The following is a 20,148-nucleotide window of genomic DNA, read 5'->3' on the forward strand; positions in this document are numbered from 1 at the left end:
TTCTACGTATCATTATGCACCTAAAGTAGTAATCAGCACCAAGATGAACACAATCTTAGGGCTCAGATTTTGAAGCCTTGTCTCACACAGTCAAGCCTAATGCCGGACCTAGATCTTTAGCACATAGAGTTCTGAAACTTACAAGAGCAGAGAAGCACGGTTTCCTCTCAAACACTAGGGGCGATAGATTGGCCTTAAAATCATTGACCATGCTTCTAATCTAATTATCTAGATTGCTTCAAATACAATGAAGTTGCTACCAGGTGGCAATCCAAGTAAAACGTGTCTTAAAGTAGAACTTTTAAATGGGTCCGGGTTTGGACTGATCTAGTGAGGGTTGGACCACTTGGTTTGTCCCCAATTTAGGCCTAAGCTTGAAGATCAATCATGGATCATCGCTGCCCCAAGACTCGTTTGGCATCAAAACTCAACAATAAGTGAATAATATTTTATTGTATTCATCAACAAATTATAACAACATAATGACACTTTTAATCTTCAAAATATGCATAATAATGTGTAATAATATGCCACTAGGTTTTCATGATAACACAAATGTTACCGAATGACTGGAAATTCACAACAGTTGTATGGCCAAACAAAAAAAAAAAGGAAAAAAAGGATGTTTATAACAATGACTTCCAAAAAGTGGAGATGTTAGGTCTTATGCTTGGTGGTTCTCTTTTTCGTCTCCTAACTCTTCCACTTCCACGGTCACATGAGACTCTGCATTGCCTTCACCAGTTTTCAAAAAATATATATTAGGCAATACTAACACTCTCTTCATGTATTTTTTGGTTATTTAGAATGAAATGCAAAAGAACTTGATTATTAATTTTTACTTGGTGAAATTTAAATTCAATAGATGCCTTATTAAAACTGATTCATAGTAATGGGAACATAAATAATAATAATAAATCTGAGGCTAAATTTTAATGAAACTAGAGAACAAAGGTATATGCATACCTGCTGTAGCACTTGCACGAAGTTCTTGTACATCTAAATGTACCTCACCACTTGAAGCAGTAATATTATTCTCACCGCTAGAAGTTGGGGCCGAAATACCATGGTTAGTGTTTTTGAGTAAAGTACGCCATTCGTCAATATACATTGATTGATCAGGTGATAGATTAGGAATTTCATGCTTTTGAAGAGCTTTCAGAATGCCTTGAGTTTCTCCCAAAAGGTGAGTTGCTTCCCGTATACCTTTCTCCCCTTTTTCTAGGGCGCAATTGTTACATTTCTTGAGTATAACATGAGGTAAATTGGTCAGGCTTGAAGCAATTATATCTGCAACGATAACTGACAATCTCTCAAACACTTGAGTATCTGATGCTGAATGATAGCTTTCGTCATAGACCAACAGCAAACTATTGCTTATCTTGTACATTGAATTAGCAATTATGACATTTTCAGGCAAGTTAATGGGACTCTCCGTTGCATTTTCATTCATTTTACTTGTGAAGTCCTTCAAAATTGCTTCACTTTTATTTGCTAGATTTTGAAGAGTTTCTTTGGCAGATTTTGATACCCTCGCAAGTTTTTGGAGGTCCGTGTCTAACCACTTGTGCCTCAATTCAACTACAACCCACACAAAATCTGCAGCACTCGTGCTGCTCAACAATTTCTTATGAACATCCAGACTTTTCTCTACAAGGCGCACATACTTAAAACCTTCAATGACGCTTCTTAAAAACTGATTCCTTTCCTCATTTTGAACATTGGGAAGAGAAATCATGATACTTGTTAGTGTTGCCACGGATAGACTCCAGCAATTAAGAGGTTCTATGAGAATTATCGGAGAGACAAGATCACTTTCAAATTCTAATACACCCTCAAAGCTGGTGGAATTTTCCATAAGCTCCATTAGATATCTAGGCTGATACTTTGCACCAAAAATTATGGATGAATTAATAGAAGTGTTAATGAACATCAGGTATCCATCTTGTATTGCCTCACTTTCTAGAAGTAAAACAAAATTTTTTAGATCTTGCTCATAACCAAGCATGTATTTTGATTTGTTGGGATTGCATGAGGCCTCCGATTCCCTTAAGAAAAATTTCTTCAACATTACCAAGCACCTAATGATTCTCATCCTCAAGATACAAAAAAAGAGTACGATGATCAATGGGATTATAAATATTATGGGACCGTTTATTGAACACACCATTAAGCAGATAGATCCAAAAATTGAGATTGGCACCAGCAATTTATTCACAATCACAATCACTATTTGACTTCCTATACAAATGTTGAGAAGTAAATTTTTGATGTGATAAATAATTTTTCTAAGCTTCTGGCCTCGAACTTGTAACAATGGAAGTCCCTTTTTCCACTCTACCAATCTTTTGATCCTGTAATTCTTCATTTCTAAGGAAATGCTAGAGATGGTACATTTTCTAATATTCCGTACAGTGTGAAGTAAAGCTACTAAAAATCTTCCCAAGGACATGACAACACAAAGAGCCATGCCTACATGTTGAGTCCAATAAATAAGATAGACTGACCATTTATAATCGGAAGCAAATTCTGGCTTATTGTTTGTTGACAATACTGATCCATCATAAATATAACTAATGACGCAGATCATGAATAAAACATCGCTGGCCTCAGATCGTGCCATGACAAACTGAGGGTTACCTGTTTCTGCCATTACCCAGTACTTCTTCACGTGTAACTTTAACTTGTCAAAGGCCACTATTTCATTTCCTTGTAGTTCCTCCGACGAAATTCTTCTGTGCAATTCGTTATACTTTTGTTCCAAATATCTTTTACTTGTAGACACTGTTAAAGCAGAAGAACTCAATATAATGAACGTATAAACATTCATAAAGACAACCAACACTTGGAAATCATCTTTAATCACGCCTGTGAATACTTGGATGACAACATTTACTGTAAGTGTCACTATAAGGATACCCAATGCAGTCAAGTTCACTAATATACCTCTATCACTCATGGATCCCAGTGAAGGCATGAAATGAGTGGTTGAAGCACACAAGAAAGCAGTGCTAACACTTTTAGCCGCTTGATCAAACATACCTGGCATCGGGGTAGTTAGGTCCATTGACAACTTCACTGCGATGGCTAACACAGTCAAGGAAGCAGCATTGAGAGCAGAATATCTGCAAGGGAACCATAATTTTCTATGGCGGACAGAGTGCACTGTAGCAGTCGAAAGTGCAACGGTCCATATTAGAGATGCCACAGCAGCGTATAAGCCTATCCATGGCATTGGTGCTTTAGAGTCAATCATTTTGTTCAATTATTCAGCTCTCTTCCGATGAATGTACAGCTTTGAATTTAAGATATTGGGGATGCTGAGAGTAGTGGAAATTTCTTTGTTATTTCAGTAGTACAACTTCAGCTTGTATTTTCAACGCATTGATGCATCCATTAAAGAAAAATATATCCAATAATAAAACCCCATGAGTCATCTCCAATATTATTTTGAATCATTCAATTGACTAAAGGGTTATCCAGCATAAAGTATATGTTGCAACGACGTCATCATTATTATCATATTAATAAATAATTCCTAATTGCTTTAAAATTAATAAACAAATAAATACAATTGGATGGAAGGCAATGCTGATGAAATTAAAACTCAAGAAAATTATACCCAGAAAATTTTTTTAATAGTCGAAGGATGAAATTCATGTTAAACGAATGTTGGATTATCAAATTAGAATTTCTAGTAGTTCAAGGATGAAATTGGTAATAAATGATGGTCTCATGATGGAATTCGAATTTCTTAATATTTGAAGGATGAAATTGATGTAAAAGTATAGTTGGATGATGAAAATGAACTAAAATGATAGTTGGATGACCAGATTTGTATTTCCTAATATTTGAAATTGATGTTAAAGCTTAGCTGGATGACCAAATTTCTATATCTGAATAGTTGAAGGATGAAATTTATATAAGTGTGTTCAAATGACCAAACGTGAATTTTCCAAAAATTGAAGAAAGAATGTCTTTCGCACACCAAAGGACTCTCCAAATACTACAGTACAAACTCACAAGGATATATAGAATTTCACTCTCCCACAGCAAACGATTTCACTAAGAAATTACAGAGAGTTCATCCAAAAGATGAAGAGAACAAGAGAGAGAGACGCAGCTGGGGTTAAAACAATCATATGAACCTTAAAGTCACACATCCTTCAATTTATAAGAGAGTGATGCACGATTTTAACCCAACGGTGTTCCATTAGCCAGGTGTTAGAAATCAAGCAAAGGTGGCCTTTGATAAGTATAGGCGTATTTTACTAAAATAATAATAATAATAATAATAATAATAATAATAATAATAATAATAATAATAATAACACTTTTTACATTTCTGGAGCTTTCCGAATGTTGGGTCTATAGTCGGGCCAGATCATAATTTGGACGGGTATCTCAATGGATCAAAACCTTGGGCTTTTAAAGTTTCAGTAACCCAACTCTACATAGGTATATCTTATTTTTATGATCTTCGTTCCGGAGGAAATGAAATTAAGATATCCAGCTTGAATAAAAATTTCCAAATCTTAGTTAGCGGTATATGACTATTGCTTAGAATCTGATGCTGGTGACCTTCAAAAATGAAGAATTTGAGTCAATGGGGAAATCTATCAACTAGTATGAATATGGTTTTTGCTTTAGTCATTTTTAAACAACTGACTAGGCCTGGCTGAAGTTGGAACAACATAGGTCAAAGGGTCATTCATTATTCCTACTAGTAAAGCACAGAAAATTTTAGCTCGTAAAGGGCAAATAAGGGGTGTGTGCAATTATTTTCTTTTTTCTTGCTCAATCGCTTCAATGCCATTTGAGAGATAACAGGAGAGCATTCTCTCAAAATTGAAGACTCTCTTCGTTGAGATGTTAACATGTTAGGGTCTTAACACTCGAAGGGCACCTATGAATTTCCATTAAAGGCATGGATTGATAGGGTCATTTTTCAACCACGAATCGAACAATCTTTAGGGTTATGCAACCTAGAGGGATGATTAGGTTCAGTTTATTTAGAAAAGATATTAGTCTTAGGAGAGACCATTTGAATGGACTAATTTTTGGCTTCACTTCGATCTCTTCGACTGAATATAAAAGACTTTGATAATTGAATTGGTAAAATTAATTAAATTATATTCTACACTGAACATGTTTTCCTTTTCATTTCTGCGTGTTACTCTTCACTATTGGTCATTTTTTTAGAAATGTAAATGTCAATTTAATTAGATGTTATGTGCAAAAATAATGACAATCCAAGGTTACATGTCAACTACCTATGGGCCCCATCGTGTGCCTATGTCCAAATAGCTACACCTTCCTCGTTGAGACAGACTCATTTGAAAGGACGCCTTAACCATCGAGGACCACCACAGGCACAAGGCATCGATTAAGGATTTTGGCCTGAACTTGAATAGCATTGCGAATCTTGACTATAGTGCTGTACACGCGCATGTATTCACAATAGGCCATAATCATGATTGCCACTCAGTGATTAACCAAAACCATGAATGATATAGCTACAAGCATATAGCACTTCGCTGAAGATAATACTACTATATATGAGACAGTTCTTAAAGCAACAAGGTTATGTGATTTCGATTCTCAGTACACCGATAAACTTACTAGCCCGCCACAAGTGGGAAGGTAATTATCCTACTATGTATGGGCCAGCATTTTAAAAGGATGATAATTCCTTTTTGTTTGTTTGTGGTGGGGGGGGGAGGGGGGGAGGGAATATATATAGACATACACACACACACACACACGACCCCTGCCCCCATCTCGACCTCGTTTACCTGATTAGGCAGGTAATTCCTGCCCATTTGAGGCAGCACTGCGACTATAGGGTTTAACAAATTTATTTGCCATCTCTCGTAATATTATTATTATTTAAAAAAAAAAAACCTAAAATCGATAAATACTTAACGGATTAAAATCAAAGAAAAGCTGCTTCTTTGGGCCCTCCAATTTTTTTATTTTTTATTTTTTATTTTTTTTTTTAAACTAACGGATCAGATTTTAGGGAGCTTGCAGGTTGTAAATTTTAGCGTTGGATTAAGGTTTCTTGTTTCTGTTAGAGAAAATAACAAATTCAATTAATTTCTTTTTCTTTATTTGTGCCATTATAATATGTATATCCTAAAAAGTTAATAATTTGACGAAAAAAAGGATTATTGTTATTTTAAGCTGGAAAAACTTTTTTGTTTGTTTTATTTAATGCAGGAGACATGATTATTGTTATTTTAATGATTTTTGTTTGTTTTCTTTAAGCTGGAAAAACTCACTTTGTTTGTTATTTTAAGCTGGAAAAATTGTATTTTAAAGTAATAAAAAATTTATTTCGACTCATATTATTTTATTCACTTACATATATTCATTAGGTACTAGGTAATGTTGAAGAAATTTTTCTTAAGGGAATCGGAGACCTCATTCAATCCCAATGAATGAGAACACATGCTTGGTTATGAGCAAGATCTTAAAAATTTTGATTTACTTCTACAAAGTGAGGCAATGCAAGCTGGATCCCTCATGTTCATTAAAACTTCCATTAATTCATCCATAATTTTTGTTGCAAAGCATCAGCCTAGATATCTAATGGAGCTTATGGAGAATTCCACCAGCTTCAAGGGCGTATTAAAATTTGAAAGTGATCTTGTCTCTCCAATAATTTGCAAAGAACCTCTAAGTTGCTGGAGTCTATCTATGGCAACGCTAACAAGTATCATGATTTCTCTTCCCAATGTTCAAATTGAGAAGAGGAATCAGTTTATAAGAAGCATCATTGAAGGTTTTAAGTATGTGTGCCTTGTAGAGAAAAGTCTAGACGTTCATAAGAAATTGTCGAGCAGCACGAGTGCTGTAGATTTTGCATAGGTTGTAGTTGAATTGAGGCACAAGTGATTAGACACGGACCTCCAAAAAATCGCCAAGGTATCAAAATCCTCCAAAGAAACTCTTTATAATCTAGCAAATAAAAGTGAAGAGATTTTGAAGGATTTCATAAGTAAAATGAATGGAAATGCAATGGAGAGTACCACTAACTTGCCCAAAAAAGTCATAATTGCTGATTCCATGTACAAAATAAGCAACACTTTGCTGTTGGTCTATGAGGAAAGCTATCATTCAATATCAGATACTCAAGTGTTTGAGAGATTGTTGGTTATTTCTGCAAATATAATTGCTGCATGCATGATGAATTTACCTCATGTTATACTCAAGAAATGTAACATGGCACCATAGAAAAACGGGAGAAAGGTGAATGGCGTACTTTACTAAAAAACACTAACCATGGTATTTCGGCCCCAACTTCTAGCAGTGAGAATATTATTACTGCTTCAAGCGGTGAGGTGCATTTAGATATACAAGAACTTTGTGTAAGTGTGACAACAGGTATGGATATACCTATATTTCCCTAGTTCCATTCAGATTTAGCCTAAGATTTATTATTATTATTATTATTATTATTATTATTATTATTATTATTTATGTTCCCATTACTGTGATATCAGTTTTTATTAGGGCTTCTATTGAATTTAGTAAAAATTAATAAATAAATTCTTTTGTATCTCATTATAAATAACCAAAAAAAAAATGCATGAAGACAATGTTTGTATTGCCTAATATATATTTTTTGGAAACTGATGAACGCAAGCAGAGTCTCATGTGACCATGGAAGTGGAAGAGTTAGGAGACTAAAAAGAGAACAACCAAGCATAAGACCCTAACATCTCCACTTTTTGGAAGTTATTGTTTATAAACATCCTTTTTTTTTTTGGCCATACAACAGTTGTGAATTGCTGGTCATTCGGTAACATTTGAGTTATCATGAAAACATAGTGGCCTATTATTAAACATATTACGCATATCATGAAGATTAAAAGTGTCGTAATGTTGTTAAAATTTGTTGATGAATACAATATAATATTATTCACTAATTGATGGGTTGTGATGCGAAACAAGTCTTGGGGGCAGCGATGATCCATGATTGATCTTCAAGCTTAGGCCCAAATTGGTGACAAATCTAGTGTTCCAGTGTTCCAACCCTCACTAGATCAGTCTAAACCCGGACCCATTTAAAAGTTCTACTTTAAGACACGTTTTACTTGGATTGCCACCCAGTAGCAACTTCAGTGTATTTGGAGCAATCTAGATAATTAGATTAGAAGCACAGTCAATAATTTTAAGGCCAATCTATTTCCTTAGTGTTTTGAGAGGAAACCGTGCTTCTATGCTTTTGTAAGTTTCAGAACTTTATGTGCTAAATACCTGGGTCCGGCATTAGGCTTGGCTGTGTGAGACACGTTTCCAAAATCTGAGCCCCAAAATTGTGCTAATCTTGGTGCTCATTACTACTTTACGTGCATAATGATATGTAGAATTGTTGTGTATTTTACTCGTTACTTCACACGAGAGCTTTATATTAGTGTCATTGGAATTTTAGGTAAAACACTTTGGGAAGACGAACAGTCGGTTTAGGGTATTGCAAAGGATCTCGAGCACTCTGAACGATTTTGATGATTCGGTGTTGGATCAGTGAAGTTTTTTAGTGTTCTTTCATCTGGATTTGAATATGCACGTCAAATCTAGTCTAGATCTAACACTTCTCTAGGGAACATACTCTAGCTTGATGCAATTTGTAACATTGGAAAATTATCCAATGTTTTTGTTTTTATTTTTGTTTTTTTATGGTCGTTGACGTGTAATTTGAATTATTTTAAGGTTTTCTATGCATGATTAATTTAGTTAGGATGTTAACCTCCTAAGTGCGAATTTGCGAGCATAAGCAGATTGTCGATTAAGAATAAAATGATGTGAAAGAACAAATAAGAAAGAGGCTCGCATAAAGGTCATGAACCATTACTCATATTTAAGAGGGCTATAGGCTGTCGATTAGAAGCGACTAGGCAGGATGAGTAAAGCATGATTCTTATCCGAATCAATTACAAGATAACCAATAAGGGCCACCACCTGTTATTTTCTAAAAACGACCAAATTATTCCAACACTTGGAGGGAAATCTATAAATACATCCTTCTCGTTTAAAGGAAGGAATTCAAATATATTCATCTCAAATAGCTTTTTCTCCTCTTGTTTTAGTCGAAGCATCTAGATTAGTGTGATGGAACTCATAATTAGGTAAGAGGATTTGTTGATTGTATTTATATTTGATCTTCGATTGTAATCGTTTCATTATAATAAAATCGTTTGATCCGATTTTTACCATCAACATAGGACTTGGTTCTTTGTTTTGGAAAATAGTGCGGTTTTAGCATTATTTTGTGCGGGGTTTGGTTCTTTATTTTGGAATGAAATCACATATTTACTCGTTAAATATGATGCCTGGGTGAATAGGAAATTTAAGTTCAAAGTCCAGTGATTTGCATGTTGGCGGAAAAACAATGTAACTTGTTCCACATAGGATAAGGCAATGACGAGTTTATATATAACTAGTTATTAATACTTTTAGTTCTTCTACACAGTTGTTAATCTCCTATTTATTATTGCGTAATTACTAAATAAATTATTTGTCAAACAATTAAATGATCAACAAAGAATTTGAAGCAATTTCTTGGTTTTGAACATGCTCTTTGTAATGTATTTGAAACAAATTTGGGTGCTATGGACCTTGATATTAATTGTAACATTGTAACATTGCTGATGACTCAAGATGGTTAACCCTCATTTGAGCTTCATTTATCAAAATTCACTTTCTTTAAACTCATTTTTCAAAACTCAAATTCTTTTAATAAAATAATTTTGCAAGCAGTAAAAAAATTTTCTTACTTTTTAATCACAGATTCTCCAAAAAAATCATTCTTACAAAATCTATACTTAAAAAAAAAGGGATTCAAACAAGGACTTAGTTACCTTGAGGTACAAACTCTATTAGCCCGATTCTTTCCAATCTACTGTAGTAAATGCAATATCAACCGCGGATGAAAGGGTGGAACTTTGGGATAGTCTAAAAGTGCTTTCAAGCAATATGATCCGCCTTGGTTTTTTTCAGGTGTGATTTTAATGTGCTCTTTTCTCAGCCAAGAATGATTCGGTATCAAACTGCCAAATCCAGTTGTTATTGATGATTTTTCAGAACATGTGCGATCAGAAACGACGATAATATAGCTTCACAGATCTTATGCAGAATACAACTACTTACTAGCTTGCTAAGAGAGATTCCTGAGACAGAAAGCAGGAATGGAAAGCTTCAAATTCATTGTTCGTGTAGAAACTGCATTTGATGATATTTGAAGTTTGAATTTATTTCCTCAACACAAACACTCAAGGCTATAACATTTCCTCTTGTTAATAAAAAAGAAGTCTGACTCTAAACCTCAGCCATTGATTTGTTAATCTGAAGTAGGCCCAAATCAGTTAGGGATTCTAAATATTAACAATATTACCAATTTATTAATATGATATGAATGATGATGAAGTAAGTTGAAACATATATTATTTTCTATACACTTAAGTCAATTGAATTATTCAAAATAATTCTTGAGATGACTCATTGCAATGTTTTATTATTGGATATAATTTTCTTTAATGGATACATCAAAGCATTGAAAATAAAAGATGAAGTTGCCCCGGAAATTTCCGCTACTCTTGAATCCAAAGCAGTGCAGGAACAATGACCCGATAAATTTGGACTATTTATAAGTCGTCCTTTAACGATTTATCCCTAAGCAATTGTTAACTAGACCTAGACTTATCCTAAACAATGTTTAGCATACAAATAATAGTAAAACCCAAAGACTTGAGGTTAGGACTTGTGATTCTACCTTAAAATGTCAATCTTATTAAGAGTAGTCCAAGACCTTATAAGTTGGTATATGTTTTCATCTTTAATCAATGTGAGATTTTATCCCTTAACACTAGAAAACTAAAATTCTAGTTCTCTAGATGCATTGACTTTTGTGGAATTGAAATATGATCCATGACTTGAAGTCACATGGAAGATACCTTGTACCAAGATTGAAAGCTCAAACACGAAGACTTTTGAAAACGAAAATTCAAGTTCTCTATGTACACTGGAATTAAAATATGATCCATGACTTGAAGTTACATGGGAGATACCTTGCACCAAGATTGAAAGCTCAAACACGAAAATTCAAGTTCTCTATAGACACTGAATTTTGTGAAATTGAAATATGATCCATATTTTGAAAATGAAAATTCAAGTTCTCTATATACACTAACTTTTGTGGAATTGAAATATGATCCATGACTTGAAGTTACATGGTAGATACCTTGCACCAAGATTGAAAGCTCAAACACGAAGACTTTCGAAAACTAAAATTCAAGTTTTCTATATACACTAACTTTTGTGGAATTGAAATGTGATCCGTGACTTGAAGTTACATGGAAGGTACCTTGCACCAAGAATTAAAAAACAAAAACTAAAGAGAGGAGAAAAAAAAGGATAGAATTATTGACTTGTAGGGTTCCAAATCAAGTTGTATTAGATAGTAATTATTTTAAATTTATTTCTTGTCTAATCTTGAAGGGAACTAGAGTATATTTGGTGTGAGTTCTAGATACGGTCCACAGAGAATTATTAGTTCAAAAAGTTTGAGAAAATAAATATGAAATGCCGTCTATGAATGATCATTTTAACAATAAATGTATTTGAAAAGTATGTGGTCGAATATGGAGACTTTAATCACATTTTTAGTTTGTAAATTTTAATTATTTGGACATTTTGAAATCAAACTTTAGTCAATTTTTTTGGTATGAGAACTTTAACATAAGATCGTATATCATTCCATACACAATATGTAGATACTCTTTCTTGGCACAAGGTGGACTTGATCAAGGTTAACAAGTATTTTTTTGTCTAAAACGACGACAACAATAAATTAAAAGCATTAATTTTTAGTAAATTTCTGATCGATTATATGAAATGGTTATTATAATTCCTTTGGCATGTTAAATCATTCGCAATCAAGACAAAATGTAACCTTGGAATTATTTTTCCTAGATTCATGTGTGTATTGTTCACGAAATACTTCTTTCGATTTAAAACTATCGCAAGTGTACGGATCGTAACAAGTAATAAAGTGGATTTTTAAAAGTCCGAATATCGTCCCACAGAGATTGAGTAGTTCAATTCTATATAATTTAACCTTAAAAGAATCTAATTGAGTGAAAATATGGTCCAAATGCAAAAAGCCCTAATTTCAATTAAAAACCCTAATCTCGAAATTTCTCTAATTAAACGACTCAAACACTCAAGTAAAATGAAATTATACAAATTCAAAAGCTAATTTATGGAAATGAATCAAAATAAAGTCACTAGGATCACGAATCCCCAATTGAAGCTATAAAAACCCTAATTTAATAAAATCAATGACCCGATGGAAATTTACCAATTCAATGTTCCTAAATCTATCCAACATATTCGCTTGGTATATATTAGACCTATTCTTGAACACCATCAGCCTATATCTCGATGGATGATGCAAATATACAAGAATGCATGTGGTTTTGTGAACAATTAGAGAATTGCATAAAGTATATGTGTATATCTCTATCCCCTATCGGACCATATGTTGATTTACACCTTATCGAACTTATTCCACTTCTCTCGAGTGTAAGAAATAAGTCATCAACACTCACACAATCATTGGCCACTAATTGCGGAAGAAAATCAATGCATATAAACCAATCAAATTATCCAAACGAGTCTTTATATTAAATTCATGAAATATGGAATTAAAATAACAAACGATAGTTCATCGATCACCTAGTGAATTGAAAACCTAGCCTAGAATATTCATAATTACAGAATAAAAAAATGAAATTAATAAATTGAAAGAATAGCACCCGTATGAAAATTTCTTGAAATCTTGAATGAAGCCTTGAAAACCACTTAAATTCTTGTGGAATCGGCTTCAAGATCGTGTTTCTTGCCTCCAAAAATTGTAATTTCTTCTCCCTAGACGTTCTGCCCTATTTCTGATGAATTTTGGCTTTTATATCATGTCCTCACGGAGCCCCGAAAGAGGTTCAATTAAAAACGCAAGTTCAGAATTTTTTTTAATTTTTATAGCCATGCGGCCACATGGTGTTAAACCATGCGACCGCATGGTTCAAGTGGACTGACTAAATGAAATCTCTACAACCTTATGTGCGGCCGCATGGCACAGTTCTGTGCGGCTGCATCGTTGTAACTTTCAACCTTGCTGTTTTGGTCCCTGAACTTCGTTTTCTCTTCTCTTGATCTCTTTTCTTTCTTTCCTTTGTTCCATCATCAAATATTGACTCCTAATTGACGTTTGGGTCAATCAATTCCTTTATCACTTGCTCAGCTCATCTTTTGATTATTTGCAATTTAGTCCTTCATCTTTCAATTTTCTTCAATTCAGTCCAACATTACTTCTTTCTTCCTCTGATCATCTTGTATCGTCCTCAATCTCATACTTGATATATTTTCATTCTCGTCCTGCACCTTAGCTCAAATTTCCAATATTTGCACCTTTGGTCCCCGAACTATCGCTTTGTTCCGTTTTGGTCCTTTTTCGGCACTTTTCTTCTGAATTCCATCTTTTCCATAGAAACACCTACATTGCATGAATTTAACGAGATTAAGTTTCAATTCAACTATTTTGTCCATGTTTAAGTCATGTTTGTGAGCTAAATAAGTGTGTAAAAACACACTTATCAAATCTCCCAAACTTAAACTATTGTTTGTTATCAAACAATGTAATGACTTAATGCTAAACAAACCTGGCTTAATAGCTTGCCGTGTCTCAGGATTGGAACTTAGTAATAATAATAGAAACAATATCAAAAGTACGAGAATTGAATCAACCTTTACTCATCAAATGCAATATTCAATGTGTGTGTGTGAACTCATGCCAACATATCAAGCTTGTGATTAGTTTATTCCCGACCCATAGTGGTCAAATTTATCCTTACATCACTCGAGAGATACACAACCCCCAAATGTATTCTTTTCACACAATTACTCCGAGGTGTATTCTAAGGTTAGGAGTTTAAACAATTTTAATCCTTACCCTCTCTTAGTTTGGATAGATTTTACCATTACAAGTTCACATATCAACAAGTAGAGACTCTACTTATTTTGATTGCTTCAACCTTTAGGATTAAACTTAGCTACTTGCCTCGCATCAAGGTTATAGTTCTATCAACCAAATGTCCAACAATGATTTTTTTTTTGGTCATCTTCTCTCTTGCTTTCTATATAACCCATGTAATGAGCTTTAGGCGATGACTCCCAAACCAGTTGGATTTAAGGCACCAGGTTTTAAACCATTGCAGTCTTATTCACTCGAGTTATAAAGGATCGATAAGATGACTTTTTATCAATTTCTCCCTTTTCTTGCTTTCTATATGACCCATGTAACGAGCTTTAGACCGATGACTCCTAAACCAGTTGGCATTAGGGCATCAGGTTTTAAGCCCTTACAGACTTACTTGCTCGAGTCTTTAAGGCTTTTGAGAGAAGTGATGATTTTCCAATTTTTACTTTATGCCCCTTCTTTGTTTTTCTAGACATTTGACTTCCAAAACCATCTTCACTTAAAGCTTTCACCTGTTTCTCACCTTCCAGGTTTAAACAATCCACACAGTATAATTTCATGCACAGACCCCCCACTTATCTCCATGTTTCCCTACAATGGCTCAACCATCTCCAAACTATCTTAAAGTGGTATTACGGGTTAATGTTATAGAGGGTTATTCTAGGTTTCTCCTAATTTATTCTAAAATTCCAATCAATAACTTAACACGTGAAGCATGAGTGGCGTGCAAAAGAATGTCGAGCAATGCATCAACAAGTATTAGCAAATTAAATCCTGCACTAAATCCACAGTTTCTAGTTTATACATGTCCAATAATCACATCATAGCCGGCAAGGCTACCAAACCCACAAGCATGCAAAAGTTCATCAAGACTCACTTATCAAGCATGCATCATGCAAAAACTTGTCAAAATTAATAATGGATTGTGAATACGCAAAATAATTACATGCCGAATATTTGTTTGAAATTATGATACCATCCTCCAAACTTATACAATACATTGTCCTCAACGTAAAATGTAAAGTTAAAATGGTAAAATTTAAAACATGGACACAACTTGGCAATAAGAGATTAACAAAACTCCCCTGATCAATTCAGTGGCTATGGTGTAAAGTTGGGACCCGCAGCATCATCTTCAGGAGGAGATGGGAGGCGAGATAGGAGTTGTCTTAGCAACTCGGACTGCTGTGCTTGCTCGGCCTGAATGGCTTGAAGACTACTTTCCATACTTCCCAAACGATCCCAAGTTTCGTTCACACGCCACTGTATGCCATCCATTCTCCCAGCGTACATGTTGAACCTACCATTCATAGTCTCTACTTCCCTTCTTGCAGCCGTGACTTCATTCATAGCACCTTTTGTGTAGTCTCGAGAGGAGTAGAGGTCTCTCTGCACTTTTTCAACAGTGGTGGTCATCGTCTCGAACCTCTGCTGGAGATTTTGTATATCCCTGCTAGTTCCAGTAGCAGTGGCAAATATCTATCGAAGTAGCTACGAATCCATTTCAGCTGGTTGTGGTGGGGCTTGTGGTAGGTGTATATCTTCAGCTGCTTATCCTTCTTCCTGCACATTATGTCTTTGCTGCTCAAGTCAGTATTGTTCTCTCTTCCTTACCCTAGCTCGTTCCTGAGCTTCAAATGTTGTGAGCTTTATCAATGGGCTTAATTTCTCAGTCATCTTCCCTGCCTCTATTGTAAAATCATACCAATCTACTTAAACTCAAATTGAATGTTCATCTCTTACATTTCTTGTTAAACATGTTTTCGGAAATCAACACCTCAAATACCAAGTGTGAAAGCAAGTCATATAGGAAATATAACAATTGAAACATCTAAAATGCTATCAAGTTTTACTGAACCACTAGAGAAAGGAAAAAGTTGGGGCTTGGAATCTTCAAGATCGCTCATAAGGGTCTTAACCTTATTTTCTAAAGACTCATTCATAGCACTCAACTTATTAAGTCACCCAGAGGACTATGAAAAAGTGCAAACGGACACACGGTTATGAAAAATCTCCATCACGCATATGTGTTCAGCACATTTTGGAAAATTTCAGTAATTTTTGTTAGTTGCTGAAAACATAAGTTAATTTGCTCGTTAAAGATTGAAGTAATTTTTGTTAATTTTTTAAATATATTTTAGCAATTAATCCAATTTCACAATATCAGATATCAACAACAATAAACTAAGCATATTTTGCATTGATATGCGTAAGCTAAATGGATACCTTGATCCAGAGCTACATCTATGGGGAGATGCAATGAATTTTTATTTATTTATTTTTTTTCCTCCAACCATAGGAGGCCCTGCTAATTTTGGTGCATCTTTCTCTCTTCTATCATATTCTATTTAGATTGGATTGATTTTGTCACTTTCTGAACATGAATTAAGGGATTTGCAATACATGCCTTCACCACCATAATCGGTCTCCTCTTAATTTATTATCAATTGGTGCTGCCTTATCTGGTTCGTATGGATTCTAATTTCTTTTCATCATTTTCCCCCACAGTTATATTAAACATCCTACTTTCCATTACACTCTTGCATTTTGTTCTCTAAGGACTCGACCATCAGCACTATAGATCAAATATACATAATTAGTGGTTTATATGCTAAGAACTGTAAAAGTTTCAATTTATGGCTCTTTTGCATGTTTTTTCGAGGACTGCACTTCAATACTAAAAAATGCTTAAGTGCACTTTTGACAACTATGCACAGAGTTTGCTTATTGAGATTTTTTTGGTGATTTGCAGTTGATTCATGTTGCAAAATCCGATTCTCGACTTGCAAATAATGATCTACCTGTCGATATACAAAGGTTGAGATGTCGTGCGCTCTATGATGCTCTGCACTTCTCCCCATCAATAAATTGGCTGGGAAAGGTCAGAACCATCTTCTGCTCCTACTACATGTTAACCGTTCAAACTTGCACCATGTAATGTTGATATCATATATCCAAAATTAGAATGCTCTTCTGTGAATCAAAATACAGAAATGAAATCTCTTGAATATACAGAGCTCCTCACGAAAAACATCAAGTTTTTCGAGAGTTCTTAAAGTACTTGTTAATTCCTAACAAGAATCTTACGATAATTATATTTGTAAATATGACTCAGTTGATGTATTTCTGTAAATTCATTTAAGAGGTCTTCTATGGGGAGTCATGTTACATTAGGTTCTGAGCATAAATATCGGTGATACCACAGAAGCTAGTGGAGAGGTTGAGATCACGTGCAGAAAGATACATTGTGCTTCATCTAAGATACGAGAAAGACATGCTCTCTTTTACTGGCTGTACTTACGGTCTTACTGATGCTGAATCAGAGGAGCTTAGAATTATGAGGTGAATGACTTTTTGCAACTAATTACTTATTAACTTTTTATACTGGCGAAACATGCCGTGTGAGAATATTTAAGTTTCAGCTGAACGGATCAAATTAAATTTAAGGGTACATTACCAAAATTTTAAGTACACACGCCGTGCTGACATTTTCTTTTCAATTTGCTAAGCCACTCAATCCTTTAATTCTTTCTCTCAGAGGCACTGCTTATTTTCGTTATCCCCTTACCAACACAGCTACTTTAAAACTGCATGTGTTAACATCATGCCTCTTATATTTGGTTTCGTTAGGGAGAAAACAAATCACTGGAAGACCAAGAATATCAACTCCACAGAACAGAGAATTGGTGGTTTCTGCCATCTAACTCCAAAGGAGGTTGGAGTTTTTCTTCAAGCTCTTGGTTATCCACCATCTACCTTGATATATATTGCTGCTGGGGAAATTTATGGTGGTAATGCTCATCTTTCAGAGCTCACTTCTTGCTATCCAAATGTAGTTTTCAAGGTTGGTCACGTTGGATGCTTTTCTATTGGTTTTCATTGAGAAATAACTTAAGTGCTAAGTCTAGCTGTAATATTAACCATGGTAATATCTCGTTGATGACAGGAAATGCTTGCAATTGCTGAAGAATTGAATCCGTTTTCTAAGCATGCATCTCAAACTGCGGCACTTGATTATATTATCTCCATAGAAAGTGATGTTTTCATTCCATCACAGACAGGTATAAACCTCATTATTACATCATTTCGAACTCCCAAGTGACCTTATTCTGTTTCTAACTGTATAAAACCAATATATTCCCACAAGTGAAGAGATTCGGAGAGCTTAAATTTTTTCTTTTCATATTTCATATAGATTGTTCATTCTTTTCTTTTTGATGAGCACAACGAATCCTCTGTTCTTTTATTGCTGCATGTGATAAGAACAGTAAATTCTTTATTCAGACTGAGTTGTCATGCTTTTAAATTTTCTCCTTTGTTCATTTAATTAATATTCGAACAAAATGTGCAGGAAAGGTCTAGTAGAATTATTTGACAGATTGGAAGCTGGAGAGCTTCGAGAAAGTTCTTTTTCTTATCATGTGAGGAAATTGCACAAAAACAGGTGATGTATTTGCACGACCACGTGTTTCTACTCCTTTTCACTATTTTTGGATGCGTTGCCGCAAGTCTCATTGCATGTTGAATGGAGCAGTTGAATACTTCAAATTGTATTTATTTATTTATTTAATTTTAATTTTAATTTTTTTTTAATTCAAATCTTTCCTCCTAATTTACCAGAGCCCACTTGGATGTTAACAGGCCAATACCCTACTTATTTTGATTTTCGACCTGTTTCTGTATATTTGTTTTGTCATGCATCTGTCCATTTTCCGTGAAAATATCAGCGAGATTGAGCATCATTTTCTCGAGTAGGATAAAATAGAAATAAAGCCAAGGGATTTCACACTTTGATACCAACTCTTTGTCTTACTGTCAAATAAGTTGTTATTTTCAACTTCGACAAACAAAAGTCATTCATCACGATTTACTTATTTGTGAAAAATGAGTTTTGTAATAGCAATTTTTTATAGAATGTGTTGGTAAAATGCAAGAACAAATTTTGAGTTTATGTGCAAAATTAATTTATTCGTAGAATGTGGTTGACAATGAGTTTGGAGTAAAATGGAGCTCAAACGAGGACTTGTACATTAGTAAACTTTTCGGGCTTCACCAAATATTCTCATAGATGTGTGCAATCCTCTACTGCAAAGCATTGTTATGGAGCTCTGTTCAGTACAATTTTGCATACCACACTTAATTATTGTTGCATACCTCCCGAACAAAGGGAGCTGACCACTAGATGCGGCCATGTCTTTTATAATTTCCTGAGTACCATCGACATATATCTAGTAGCTAGCTGGTCAAGGATAGATATTAGACTACCGTTTTTCTCATTCCTAGCAATTTGCAGGCAAGGTGCACCACGAAAAAGAGAAGGTGCCCCACCAGGGATAAAGGGTCGAGCACGATTCAAGCTGGAGGAATCTTTTTATCAGAATCCATACCCGGAATGTATTTGCAGGTCCAAAGACACGGTAATATGACAAAAGTTTCTATCAGGAGAATGTGCAAGAAATTGATTCTTTTACATTTGACCCTTTTGTGGGCACATCCCGGAGTTCCTGATATGTCAAATCGGATTGACTGAAAGAAGTACACTTAACAGATGTCATCAATGTATTGCATCGACTACTAGGAAGGATTTCTCCTTATATAATCTTTGTACTTTAATATCATAATCCTGATCTTTTCCTTAACATGTGACATGACAGTTTTTACTTAGGGTTTTGATTGATCAGTTCAATTGTGTTCTGTTTAGTTTGGAAACAATTATGAGAACAATTTGAATACCATTGGATTTGTCAACAAAGATCAGTTTTTGGTCGCATCCAGATACATTAGAGATTTTTAATTATTGAGCACAAGATTTTATCTAAAGTTGGACATGGTTTGGTTCAGTTCGATTCTAACGAGAACCGAACTGACTCGAAATTTTTGAAAATTTAGTAAGTGGAATTGTTGGGTCCAAATTTAATTATAGAACCGTTCAAGTTCGGTTCCATTCGGTACGGTTCAGTTCCAGGTTTCGTATTATAATTAAATTTTTTAATATTTATAAAGTTAAATTAATTCAACTAATGATATGTTCAATCTTAACTCTTATAAAATAACGCAGTTCAATGTTATGTGTCTTTTGCATTTTTTTTTGTTGAGTTATTCATAAA

At 34.5% G+C, this 20,148-nt stretch overlaps 2 protein-coding genes and 1 long non-coding RNA gene across 3 annotated transcripts; 2 read left to right on the forward strand and 1 right to left on the reverse strand.

The window, feature by feature from the left end:
• Positions 1-489: 489 nt before the first annotated feature.
• Positions 490-3,322, reverse strand: LOC111377633. Its single transcript, XM_023000760.1, has 2 exons — positions 967-3,322; positions 490-735 (listed from the first exon to the last, which is right to left on the reverse strand). Exons 1-2 carry the CDS (start codon positions 3,254-3,256, stop codon positions 665-667), a joined length of 2,361 nt encoding a protein of 786 aa, XP_022856528.1. The 5' UTR covers positions 3,257-3,322; the 3' UTR covers positions 490-664.
• Positions 3,323-15,877: 12,555 nt separating this feature from the next.
• LOC111377637 (O-fucosyltransferase 38-like) lies at positions 15,878-18,330 on the forward strand. The gene is made up of 7 exons (XM_023000762.1): positions 15,878-16,024; positions 16,601-16,661; positions 16,774-16,922; positions 17,247-17,383; positions 17,672-17,885; positions 17,988-18,102; positions 18,326-18,330. Exons 1-7 carry the CDS (start codon positions 15,878-15,880, stop codon positions 18,328-18,330), a joined length of 828 nt encoding a protein of 275 aa, XP_022856530.1.
• Positions 18,331-18,395: 65 nt separating this feature from the next.
• LOC111377634 lies at positions 18,396-19,776 on the forward strand. Its single transcript, XR_002699755.1, has 2 exons — positions 18,396-18,485; positions 19,335-19,776. It is a non-coding gene; the product is annotated as an uncharacterized LOC111377634 (long non-coding RNA).
• The last annotated feature ends 372 nt before the right edge of the window (positions 19,777-20,148 follow it).

The sequence above is a fragment of the Olea europaea genome, unplaced genomic scaffold (genome assembly GCF_002742605.1).
Source record: "Olea europaea var. sylvestris unplaced genomic scaffold, O_europaea_v1 scaffold1693, whole genome shotgun sequence".
Taxonomy (NCBI): domain Eukaryota; kingdom Viridiplantae; phylum Streptophyta; class Magnoliopsida; order Lamiales; family Oleaceae; genus Olea; species Olea europaea.